The sequence below is a fragment of the Pyxicephalus adspersus genome, chromosome Z (assembly GCF_032062135.1).
Source record: "Pyxicephalus adspersus chromosome Z, UCB_Pads_2.0, whole genome shotgun sequence".
Lineage (NCBI taxonomy): Eukaryota > Metazoa > Chordata > Amphibia > Anura > Pyxicephalidae > Pyxicephalus > Pyxicephalus adspersus.
This window is the reverse complement of record NC_092871.1, coordinates 482672-495999: the sequence shown is the minus strand read 5'-3', so window position 1 is coordinate 495999 and position 13328 is coordinate 482672. Positions and strand designations below refer to the sequence as shown.

At 46.7% G+C, this 13328-nt stretch overlaps 1 protein-coding gene across 1 annotated transcript; it reads left to right on the top strand.

Annotated features, from left to right (window-relative positions):
- The first annotated feature begins 538 nt into the window (after positions 1–538).
- On the top strand, positions 539–9790 carry TENT5D (terminal nucleotidyltransferase 5D). Its single transcript, XM_072430738.1, has 3 exons — positions 539–728; positions 2635–2697; positions 4280–9790. Exon 3 carries the CDS (start codon positions 4301–4303, stop codon positions 5471–5473), a length of 1173 nt encoding a protein of 390 aa, XP_072286839.1. The 5' UTR covers positions 539–728; positions 2635–2697; positions 4280–4300; the 3' UTR covers positions 5474–9790.
- Positions 9791–13328: the final 3538 nt, after the last annotated feature.

Below are 13328 nucleotides of genomic sequence, written 5' to 3'. Positions count from 1 at the left end.
CCATAAACATACATATACCCCATACATATACCCCATACACATACATATACCCCATACACATACCAAGTCCAGGAACATTATAGGGGTAAGGGGTAATATAAAGGGGCAGGATTTCTCATTGCTGGGTATTTAGGGTATATTTTCTCCTTATAAAATGAGCTTTGTTAGATCCAGACATGTTCGTATTATCTCAGCAAGGAATGATGGAGGATATGTGTGACTGAACCCTGAAATATAAGGGGCCCCCCATTACCATGTTACAGATATTTGTGCCCCCCCCCCCCGTCTGATGAGCAACAATTGCCACGGCTGAAGTCTGGGGAAAGTCCTACTGGCTCCCCCCTCCCCCTCTCCATCCCCCCCTTCTGTTTCTCTCTCTGATCCACCTTGACTGAGTGACGTCACGTTACCATGGTGCCGGTATTACGCTACACGGGGGGGGGATATTTCAGCACCGGATCTCAGCGGACAGCTCACTCTACTCAGCTACGGAACCGCAGAGCCCGCCACGGAGCACCGAACCCGGCCCACGGCCCCCTGGTGGAGGGGTATAGAGGAGCACTGCCCCCTGGTGGAGGGGTATAGAGGAGCACTGCCCCCTGGTGGAGGGGTATAGAGGAGCACTGCCCCCTGGCGGGAGAGCGGAGGACATCAGCAGGTTGGGAGCAGCACAGAGCAGAGTGCAGAGAAGATTGGTTGTGTACAGGAGGAGCCCACAGACTGCACAGGTAAGTGGCTGCATGGGACCCCAATATACCCCCCCCCCAAATTCCCAATCCTGTACTTACCCTTCTGTTCCCTACTTACCCCTCCACTCCCTACTTACTCCTCTGTTTCCTACTTACCCTTCCTCTCCCTACTTACCCCTCTGTTCCCTACTTACCCCTCCTCTCCCTACTTACCCCTCTGTTCCCTACTTACCCCTCCACTCCCTACTTACCCCTCCATTCCCTACTTACCTCTCCTCTCCCTACTTACCCCTTTATTCCCTACTTACCCCTCTGTTCCCTACTTACCCCTCATTCCCTACTTACCCCTCTGCTCCCTACTTACCCCTCCATTCCCTATTTACCCCTCTGTTCCCTACTTACTCCTCATTCCCTACTTACCCCTCTATTCCCTATTTAACCCCTCTGTTCCCTACTTACCCCTCCGTTTCCTACTTACCCCTCTGCTCCCTACTTACCCCTCCGTTCCCTACTTACCTCTCTATTCCCTACTTACCCCTCCATTCTCAGACATCAGGGACCCAAAGGAGGGGTAATAGGAGATCCTGGGGACCAGCTGGGGGTAAAAAGAGGTGAATACCCCCATAGTCTGATATACAGAGAAATGATCAATATTCCCCTATAGGGGCCCCCCCACATTATTGGGGCCCCAACAATCACAGGGTCACCCCATGTACACTGATAGGGATGGTAGGCAGAAGAGCTTACAATCTAATGTCTGCTCATGCTTATAATACACATGTGCCCTCCATTGGGGCAAATAATGAGTTTCTGGCAGTGGGGGGGTTAGAGGGGGCGGAAAGCTCCGAGGATTCCCCTCCAGCCAGCGGAGGAATGTTTCTCATTGTAAATCCGATGAATGACGCAGCGTCTGACGCCAACACTCATATCTTATTTTTAGCATTTCATTCTGCCAGGCCGGCCAATCGGAATTCACCGGTGTGTGGGGGGATGGGGGGTGACACCAGAAATTGTAATTCTATAACATGCAAATATCTCACCGACATAAAGAGAACCTCCGGGGACCTGGGCTCAAAGGAAGGCAGCAGGGCTGGTTTTAGGGTACAGTCAAAGGGGTAATTGCTCAGGGCCCCAGTAGGCAGAATGGCAGGGGGTGCAGGGACCATAGATTGGCAGGGGGTGCAGGGACCATAGAATTGCAGGGGGTGCAGGGACCATAGAATTGCAGGGGGTGCAAGGGCCGTAGAATGGCAGGGGGTGCAGGGACCATAGAATTGCAGGGGGTGCAGGGGACCCCAGGTCAGGACACGGCTTTGTATATTGGACAGCACCAGATAAAAGTTCCCTGGTATTGCGGGCTCTGCAGTGCCTGGTGAGTGGCGCAGTGGCTGCCAGATAATGGTGAATAATATTGTTACATTGTATTTCCGCCATGTGAATGAGACTTGGGCTGCTTCCAGGCCATACAGAGTGGAGTCTCATTCATTGGGTGACACCTTGTACAGGGCAGTGTCCCCATCAGGACCCCACGACACATCTGCTCCCTGGCAGTGACAACACTGAGAGCGTGGTCACCCTATACCAGGAAGTTCCTGAACTTGGCAGGATCGTCAGGGAATATTTCACTGGAAGCTGCAGATGTAAAAACATGGAACGTGCTATTAGTTTATGAAAGGAGTAGTCACTTATCACTGCAAATAGGGTGAAATCATCCAATCATGTGCAAGAAAACATTGTGGAGGTCGTCAGTCTCTGCTCCTTCAATTAATGGGCCCCTGTGTGTGTGTGCTGGGCAGAGGAGGAGAGCGCCGCCCTGGAGGCCCCAGGATAGGTAGTGGGTTTGGTGACAGCGGCTGATGTTCTGCATGTTGGATGTTTCCCGCAGAGACGGATGTGACACAATAATGTGACTTTATCTGAGTCTCCATTCTGCGTCTCCCCCCAGGTGGCATTGTCACATGAGTCATCGGATTCATCTCGCAGCCTTTACCCAGCGCCAGCCTCTGTGGTAAGTGACATTTACCCCTCAATCACATTTCCTGTGTCCAGGGGGCAACTGGGGGCACTTTGAGTTACCCATCAGGAGCCCCATAGAGCCAGCTTATAAAGGGAATGATTATTGGTGACAACAGAACATAAGGAATGAGAACTGGGGACACCTGACCATCATGCCCACCCTATGCCCCAATATATGGAGACCCCTCTGTACATGATGGGGTTCAGGGGAGGGGTAATCGTGCCCCCCCCAGCCTTGTGCTCACAGATTGGTGAAGAGCCTTTCCTGCCCCTCACGCTTCTATTACACAGGATTTATATAGCGCCAACATACTATGCATCGCTGTACAATAAATAGGTGTGGTGGCCAGGTGTTCATACATTTATGTCACTGTCTGTATCTGTCTGTCATTTGCACCCCTATTTAATGTACAGCGCTGCGTAATATGTTGGCGCTATATAAATCCCGTGTAATAATAATCACAGATTCTGCTTAGATATTTTATGGTCAGACCGGAGAATATTGCAATAAGACAATTATCCTCAGAAAGGTGATCAGTAGAATTGGGGTGCAGCATGAGATCTGCAATGGCAAACTGCCCCCCCACCAGTAACATTCACATGGCAGCACAATAAATAATTGCCCCTCCTTGTTCAATGTTGCCCTGTGGACTTTGCAGCTATATCAGTGATAATAATCATGAACAATGCGATACAACAAGTGAATAAAATACACAGAATGTCTCACCCCCCCCCCCCCCTGCACACAGCAGGCTGACCCTGGGGGGCAATAGGGCATCTGTGGGTGAATTTTCGGGGGCAATAGGGCATTTGTGGGTGAATGTACACTTTCTGCAGGTTTTTATGTTGAGATGTTTCACCTTTCATGAGATTTGCAGAAGGGCCGCCCGCCTACACTCCCCCGATAGGGACGGCCATTATGTGTATTTCAATCTTCTCCAGTGGGCCCCAGCTGCCCCTGGGGCCCCGAGGTCTGACAGATTTGTGCAGCCTCTCTCATTAACATGTAATTATCCAGATAACTATGCTGCGTACACCTGGGAGATCAGCCTGTTGTTTCTATACTGTCATCGGTCCCGGAGGGCAGGCACCAACTTTAATTCTATTTCTTTGCTGCAGGCGCAGATTTTATTGAATTTCTCCGACCAGCACAGCAGATTCCATGGAGACTTCCCGGCTTTTTAATGGTTAATAATGGTGTCACCCCATCCCGGGTGTAATTCTTTTCACTTCCTGTCCCAGAGATTTCATAAAATGACATTTCACCCTAATACCCTTGGATTATCAGACATCTGGGGGTTCAGTGGGCTTTGTTCCCATTGGTTCCCGATTCACTCGCTGGGCTTTTGTTCCTTTGGGCAATGATAGAACGGAGAGATGGCAGACAATCAGTGATCTGTGCTATGCATGCACCCCGTTCATTCTGTGCCTGCACCTTGGTCAGTTCAGATCTTACATACAATCATTATTGTACAATTTCCCGATGAGACTTCTTCATACTCTGACTATTTATGCCATTTAACAGATTCGCTCCATATCGCTTGGATTTCACCAAATATTTTTATTTCCTGCAGTTGATCCGCTGACCGTCCACCATGACCGACCAATCCGATTGCAGATTCAACAACCTGACAGAGGATCAGATCACCATCCTTGACCAGGTCCTGTCTGAGGTCACTCCAATCCACGGCCGGGGCAATTTTCCCACCATGGAGGTAAAGCCGAAGGACATCATCCGCATGGTGAAGGAGCAGCTGGTAGAGAAGGATATCACCATACGGGACATCCGGCTGAACGGCTCCACGGCCAGCCACATCCTCATGCAGCACAACGGGACCAGCTGCAAGGATCTGGATATCATTTTTGGGGTGGAGCTCCCGGGGGAACCGGCATTCCAGACAGTGAAAGAGATTGTCCTGGATTCCCTCCTAGATTTCCTTCCTAAATGCGTCAACAAGGAGAAGATCACGGCTCTGACCATGAATGAAGCGTACGTCCAGAAGATGGTGAAGGTCTCCACCGACCACGACCGCTGGAGTTTGATCTCTTTGTCCAATAACAGCGGTAAGAACGTCGAGCTGAAGTTTGTCCATTGTTTGCGGAGACAATTTGAGTTCAGCGTTGACTCTTTCCAGATCATCCTGGATAACATCCTGGACGTTTATGCCGAGAAAGACGGCGACCTGATCCCCGATTCTTACCCAACCGTGGTGGCCGAGAGCATGTATGGGGACTTCAATGAAGCAATGGAGCACCTGACGTGTAAACTGATAGCCACCAGGAATCCAGAGGAGATCCGCGGGGGCGGGCTTCTGAAATATTCCAACCTCCTAGTACGGGACTACAAACCAACCAGCGAGACCGAGCTGAAATCTTTAGAACGCTACATGTGTTCCCGATTCTTTATCGACTTTCCCGATGTGGCCGAACAGCAGAGGAAAATCGAATCATATTTACGCAACCATTTCATTGGGGAGGAGAAGAGTAAATACGATTATTTGATGACTCTGCGCTCCGTGGTGAATGAGAGCACGGTTTGCCTCATGGGACACGAGCGCAGGCAAACGCTGAACATGATCACCATTCTGGCGCTGAAAGTTCTGGGGGAGCAAAATATCATCCCCAACGCTGCCAATGTGACTTGTTACTACCAACCGGCCCCTTACATGAGTGACAGGAACTTCAGTAACTACTACATCCCCCAGGGCCAAACCATCTACTATCAGCCCTTCCAATTCCACATACACATGCAGAGCGGGCTTGTGTAGCGCCCCCCACTGGGGAGTAAACTAAACACTCTCCTGTGATATGACTACTTGTTGTACAAAGTATCAATTGATGTAAATACCTAAGTATTTATTATTCTCCATTTCACCTGTACAAGGCGTAATTGTTAGGCGCAGAAATGCCGCTACTGATACTGTGATCCTGATACAGACCGCAAAAAATATGTGAATATTTCATTGTTCGATGAGTAGCTTAGTGCCAATGTTAATGTGCCATAAAAAAGGGACACAATGGTGAGGCCGTGTCACGGGACAAAGTAAAATTAGGAGCAAGTCCAAATGATGGCTCCTCAGGGGAGGGGCCTGAATGAGTAGAGAATATACAGGAAGTAGAACAGCCAGTACCCTCCAATCACAAGCAAGCTTTTCTCTGTACACTGGAAGCTGCTTTGTGATTGGTCTTTATAGAATTTTGCTTATCATTGCTGCACACAGTTTACATGGGAATTTGTTTGGACGGGATTTGGTCCCTTGCTTGGTCTTTATAGCTTTTTGTGGTCCCACCAGACAGATGGGCCCTGAACTATGCCTGCTGTTCTGAGTCCCCTCTCTGCTGTGCATTTTTATGGAATCTTTGTAGGGCTCACTAACCTCCTTCACTCCACCCCAACAATAAATAAGGTTCAGGTCGCCCCCCCCCCACTCTAATCCTAATTTTGTACATGAATACTCCATCCATCGCCTTCCTCCATTGGACCGTCTCCTAAAGTACCCTCGGTGTCCAATTTAGCATTTTTTTCCCTGGCCTGACTAGTGCATTACAGCCTATCAGTGGCTCCGTGTCATTTCTGAAATGTTCCAAATGTTGATAATGATCCCAAGCCTAGATATGACCCAGAGATCTTCCAGATGTCACCAGCTGACATGAACCAGCAGGGGGAGCTCTACTATGGTGGGTGCAGTAGATGCAGCAACTGTTTATCGAGGTCTACCAATCAGAGTTTAGGGAAGGGGGGGCTAATATTGTGATATATTAATCTAACTTTGGGAATTTATCTCACAATATACCGGCATAATTTACCCCATCCTGGGGCAGACAGGTCACAGCTCAGATTATTGTACATTATTACTGATTGTATAACAAGATTGTTAGAAATATTTTGGTGGGGTTCCCTGGGGGCTACAAAACAAATTAGAATCACCTTCAGTCTTCGAATTTCTGGGTCATTTACTAGGAACAAGTATGTAGCCAGTGAAGGTAACTAATACGCTTATTTGTTGTCTTTCTGACTCAGGAAAGCAGAATTATCACAAGGAGAGCTCAGCAATGACAGCGGAGTTCCTCTTAATAGATTTCATTTAGGGTTATTATGAACCTTCAGTAGCCACAGTGGGTTTGGGACAGGTTTAGAGGGTCTCTTAAAGCTGCCCCACCCCCTCAATACCCCCCATATTGTAGCTCCTCCCACTTCCTCTGTCCCACAATGCTTTGTGAGCGTGGACCTCATTGTACTGCACTACTGTATATGTCAGTGATATCTCATCACTATTATAAATTGTAGGAAATGTCAGATGCTACTCTTGTCCCCATCCCCCATTGCGTTGTCACTTCATTTTCCATCCTGAACTTTTATGAATCCGGAAATGTTCTGAGTTTCATTTTGTGTTTTGTGTTCACCAAAGACGAGTTTGTTCACTAAAGTGCCTCACGTGATCATCGAATTCCAGGGACAAATCATCCTAAAGGAGGAGCTCCGCCCCGCCCAGGGGCATCTAAACTGCCCAGAGAACAATAAAAAGCCCCCTGAACTTTGAGCCCTTCCATGAACGATGAGCTGTCATGGCGCCTCCTAGTGTCCAAGTGCCTGGTTCATCTTCTAATCAACTTCTATTATTTGTCTCCCAATGAAAGTGTTTTGTTTGCTGATCCTGCCAGAAACTTGTTTGATGATTACTTCCTGTGCTTGTTTGTGCTGCCATTTTATCAGTTGCACTGTCCCCTTTGTGGGGGATCTCCCCCTGGTTATATAGCTGAGAAAGGGAGGTGTTTAGTAGTCCTATTCCAGGGTGACAACTCCAGTTCTGCATAGATATTGTGATTAATGGTTGTCACCCTAGGACAGGAAATGTATTACTGGCAGGATCACAAGGTGAAAAATGAAAACGAATGCAGCTGCCACATCTAAGGCCTGGTTAGCTGCAATTCCTGACATTCCTGGCACCTCATACAGGTAAAGGAGGTGACAGCTGATTTGTATATAGCCGAGTTCCTGTTGAAGTTTATTTTGAATATCTCTGTTCCATGGTGTCAGATGTGATCGGCCTGGAGGATCCTCCTCTGCATTATATTGCATATTGATCATGAATTTGTGTTGTGTCCCCGTCATGGAGAATTGCCAAACTGCTGTGATAAAACCAATTGTCTGATATGTGATCTTTGTGTTCAAATGGGAAGAAATATTCGGATGTGAAAGATAATTATCGCAATTTCCCCCAGCCTTGTGCTCCGTATGTACAGAATGACGAACCCTGAGTGCCGGGGACACGCAAACTCCCTGTGCCAGGGACACGCAGACCCTGAGTGCCGGGGACACGCAGACCCCATGTGCTGGGGACATGCAAACTCCCATGTGCCATGGAGACACAGATCACCGCTGTTCCAGGGTCATGCAGACCCCCTGTGCCGGGGTAACGCAGACCCCCTGTTCTGGAATCACGCAGACCCCCTGTGCCGGGGACACGCAGACCCCATGCCGGGGAAACACAGACCCCTTGTGCCGGGGACACGCAGACCCCCTGTGCCGGGGTAACGCAGACCCCCTGTTCAGGAATCACGCAGACCCCCTGTGCCGGGGACACACAGACTTGAGTTAATACATTGGAGCATTGAGTTATGGGCTGGGTGACTGCCAGGGTGTCAGGGGAAATTTGTCGTAATGGTCCTAAATGTTGGGTGTGGCAATGCAGGAAAATGTGGTCAGTAATATGGGGCCCTGCAAACCCGAGGGCCCTTATAGATGCCTGTCATGTCAGAATGTGACCTGTGTGTGGAGAATTATCCTCCAAGCTGTCATCTTCATCCTTCCTCCCAGCCGGGTATCTCAGCCTATCAGATCTCTGGATTTGTGATGTCCATTTGTTTCTGTTAATGACTCACCAAATGGTAACTCCAGCCTGAGGATGATGATGACAGCCCAGAGCCTGCACCTCCCATACCTGGTCACTGGGGGCAGCACCTGTACTCCTCTTCTGACAGGTTCTCTTTAATCATTCCTCCTTTTTCTCAGTCTTTCTGTGGTTGAAGTGACACCTCTGTTCTGTGGAAATCTCAGGAAAATGCCGAACGCTTGGCTTTGTTTGATGTGAGATCGTTTATTAAAGTGGCGCCTGTTCCTGGCAGGGGAATGAGTTGGGCGCATCCAGTGTGACAACCGTCCAATGGGAAAGAAGAACAGTAACAACATAGATGAGGGGACAATTCCAAAGGCCACGGGGCATCCAGGAAATGCTGAGATCTAGTAGATCAGGAAAACAGATCCAGTGTATCCAGGGATCTCACCATGGAACCCGGAATATATTGGGAATCAAATAGAACAAACGTGTATGGGTAACGAGGAGATCCAGATAAGAAATGTTTGACACAGCAGACAATTGTGGGATCCAGGAGATCCAGAGTTCACCAGATCGATCTTTCAGAGTGAGGTATCCAAATGATTGAAAAAATGAGATCAGGAAGTCACTGGGTCAGTCTGTATAATACCCAATATATCAGGTGGATATATAATATAGGTAATAGATAATCTGGAAGAAATGGGATCCAGTAGATCAGAAATTCACTAGATAGATCTGATAGGGTAATAAAGATTTCTAATAGCTGTGGGAGAATGGCATCCAGTACAGGAATTGTTTATGCCCATTTGATGGGTTAAGTACGAGATCCAGTAGATCTGGGGTAGTAGAGACAACATCTGGTAAATTAGGGACTGGTGGGATCCAGTAGATCAAGCATTGACTATCTGGTCTCAATGGAACTAAAAAGTTGGATTATTGGGGTGATTGGACAGTCAGAATGATACAAAAACACTCCATGTTTTATGTAGCAGCATCACAGGCAGCACTTTACCCCCTGTACTGGGAATTTACCCAATGTTCTGAGAATTTACCCTATGTTCTGGGAGTTTATCCCTGTACTGGGAATTTACCCCCTGTACTGAGAATTTACCCTATGTTCTGGGAATTTACCCCCTGTACTGAGAATTTACCCTATGTTCTGGGAATTTACCACCTGTACTGGGAATTTACCCTATGTTCTGGGAATTTACCCCCTGTACTGGGAATTTACCCTATGTTCTGGGAATTTACCCATTTACCCCTGTACTGGGAATTTATCTTATGTTCCAGGAATTTACCCCTGTACTGGGAATTTACCCTATGTTCTGGGAATTTACCCCTGTACTGGCAATTTACCCTATGTTCTGGGAATTTACCCCTGTACTGGGAATGTACCCACTGTACTGGGAATTTACCCTATGTTCTGCAAATTTACTCCCTGTACTGGGAATGTACCCCCTTTACTGGGAATTTACCCTATGTTCTGGGATTTTATCTTCTGTGTAATGTGAACATTTCTGTAATTTGTCAGATTTTGAAAACAAAATGATTTATAGAAGTTGGAAATAAACTTTTACAATGAAAGTCACCCTTCCTATTTCTTGACTGTGTGTGGCGCTATCACTGGAAATGGGGGTCCTCTGGGGACCATAAGTGTCTGATCCGGCCCTCGGCTTGGCCCCGTCTGGGAGGAGTGATCCCACAATCTTGTTATACCTGTAACTAACCTTCAGACAGTAAGCAGTGTGTGGGGGAGGGGGGGGGTGCAGGTTGTTAGATGATCTGTGGGGCCAATCGTGTCCCATTCTGATGGCAGGGATGTCAGCAGGTCTGAAAATGTGTGTGCAGTATTAACACACCATGGTTACATTTAACACAATAGGTGTCTGTATTTCAGATTTTTATTCAATTTCTTTCCAGCAAACATATTAGGAATTGCAAAATTCCATAATTAGCAATTGCTGGAGAGGTATGGAATGTGTAGGAACATGACCCAAGCAACAAAAAAAAAGTTAAAAAAAGAGTCAAAATGTACAGTAAACTCCCCCAGATGGATAAATTCCGGATAAATGTAGTTTCTGGTTGCTTGAGAGTTACTGTTATAATTCTATAAATATAAATAATAGAAGCATAATACCAATCCAGTATGACCAGTTACAGATTCACCTATTGTCAGATGAATATACGTGTTCTGTATAATCAGAATGTCACATGAAAATCACAAGCAAGGATTAGGCAGCAGTTATGAAAAGTCCAATAGTGCCCAGCCAGTAAAGCAGTAAAGGTTCTAAACATGGAGGTGTTAGGAGAATGCATGGGAGCTGCGCGAGTAATGCGCAGAGCATCCGCTTACTGACGCAGAATGCATGGGAGCTGCGCGAGTAATGCGCAGAGCATCGGCTTACTGACGCTTACCAAATTTAAACTCTTATTTTTTGGGGCCAGGTAACGTGCCGGTTGCTTGAGAGTGCGAGTTGCTTTAATTCCGGATAATGGGGAGTTTATTGTAGCTTAAAATCTTTTCCATTGTAAATAATTCCTGCAACAAATTTTGCTTGAATATCTACATTCTACAGTTATTAGACCAGAACCAAATATTATTCAGCCCGGATTTGTAGTTTGCCCAAATTCAAACAGCAACTCACCTTGTGCCCCATGTGGAGGTCTATCCAGGAATATTGGTAATTGGATGAATTGTATCAGTGGATGAATTGTAGTGCAGCTTTATATCCATAGCCTTGTACAGCACTCACTAATAAATGAGGGTGGGGGGGTAATTACAGATGGCGTGCCCAGACCTGTGCCAGTCCCTGGGGTCACATCAGCCCTCTGCACCCTCTACATGCCTGATACACGAGGATCACACCGATAATTCGTTTTATTAATAACTTCGCTATCTCCAGGGCTCCTCGGGGTGGAATCCTTCAGATCTCTGTCAGAGCTAATATAGGAGAATTCCGATTGTTTGTGCCCACCCTGCTGAAAAATCACCAGGAGTCATTGGTAATCTGTCTTTCTGCCCACCCCCGCAGTGAGTGCAATGAGAGTGACCCCCAATGCCATGGGTTATACCTCCTGAGCCAATCATGTGCCCTGGTTATACCTCCTGTGTAAACCAAGTGCCCGTGTTATACCTCCTATGCCAACCATGGTACCAAGTTATACCTCCTGTGCCAACCATCTGCCCTGGATGAACCTGCTGTGCCAAACCATGGGCCAAGGTCTTACTGTGCCAACCATGTGCTCGTGTTGCACATCCTATAGTAACCATGTGCCCGGGTTATACCTCCTGTGTAAACTATGTACCCAGGTTATACCTCCTATGCCAACCATGGTACCAGGGTATACCTCCTGTGCCAACCATGTGCCCGGGATGTACCTACTGTGCCAAACCATGTGCCAAGGTCTTACTGTGCCAACCATGTGCTTGTGTTGCACATCCTATTGTAACCATTTGCCCGGGTTGTACCCCCTGTGCCAACCATGAGCCTGCACAGACACCATACAAAGAATCTTCATGATTATTGCGCTGACAATATTGATGGAGGAGAACTGATAACAATCGGTAATGATAATCTCATATAATTCATTATTTTTAGTCACAAAGAAATATTTCTAATATTAGGAAATCTTCTATTCATCCAAAAGCAGCTGCAAAGCGAGCTTTTACCTCCGTACCCACCTGTGCCCAATGTTCTGAGAATTCTTTTTTATGAATTATTTATTTCTAATTGAAACGTTGGAAATATAAAGCAAAAAATACAAACATGAAATATTGAATTATGAATTAAAAAGTGAAAAAGGTTTAGATATTCAACTTGGGGTGTCACACATGGACCGAATATAAATTTATGGCAATCAATATTTCGTTTTATTATTATGGGGGGTAATTATGGGGGGTAATTATGAAATCACAGTATAGTATACGTGTTCAGGCAATGGCTGAGGGTTTGCATTTGAAATTACTTTACAATATTAATAATAATAATATTAATATATTTAAGGGGAATATTCGTTTTTTTTAGGAAAAAGAATAATGTAAATGGTAATGTTACCTTCAGAATCTGGAAATTGCAACATATTGTCATATTGTATGCGTTGTATGTTTTGTTGTATTGTGTTTTCTATATAACAAAAAAAAAAACAAAAAACAAAGGGAAAAACTTCACTGGTGTCAGATCACAGTAATATCCCCAGCATTGGAAACACTGACCCCCCCCCCATAATAACCACCCCAAGCATTAGTTAGTGACCCCCCCATCTATATTGGTGGTCTGTGATAGTGTTGTTACCCCTCCCCCGCTTCCCCCCACACACATTGGCGATTAGTGGAGTTTACTGACCAGATATCGGATGGAGATCACTGTCACTGACAGTATAATATCAGTGCTGGATGTAGGAATGCCGAGAATGCCCAGCTTCTACACCCAGTAGGGGGCGACAGCACAATTATTTTACAATTATTTGGGTTCCCCCCTCCCATGGCACTGGGCAATGCCCCCACACTCAGTGCCAGGCTTTCCATGCCAAATATTCGGAATTAAATAGGAAAATCCTCTTTTTGACCCAAAGACCTATTGGGGTTCACCACAAACTAGGATTCACAGACCTGTGAATATTTCAGCCCCAGAAAACCTGCAGTGACCTGCAAAATCCTGACACCACCACACACATTACAGCCGACCAATCACCAACGCTGCATGAAAATCAGAGAGCAACGCAGCAAATACCCTGCGGGAGGACTCTGCTCCTTCCTCTATAACTCTCCTCTCCTGAAATACTCTGC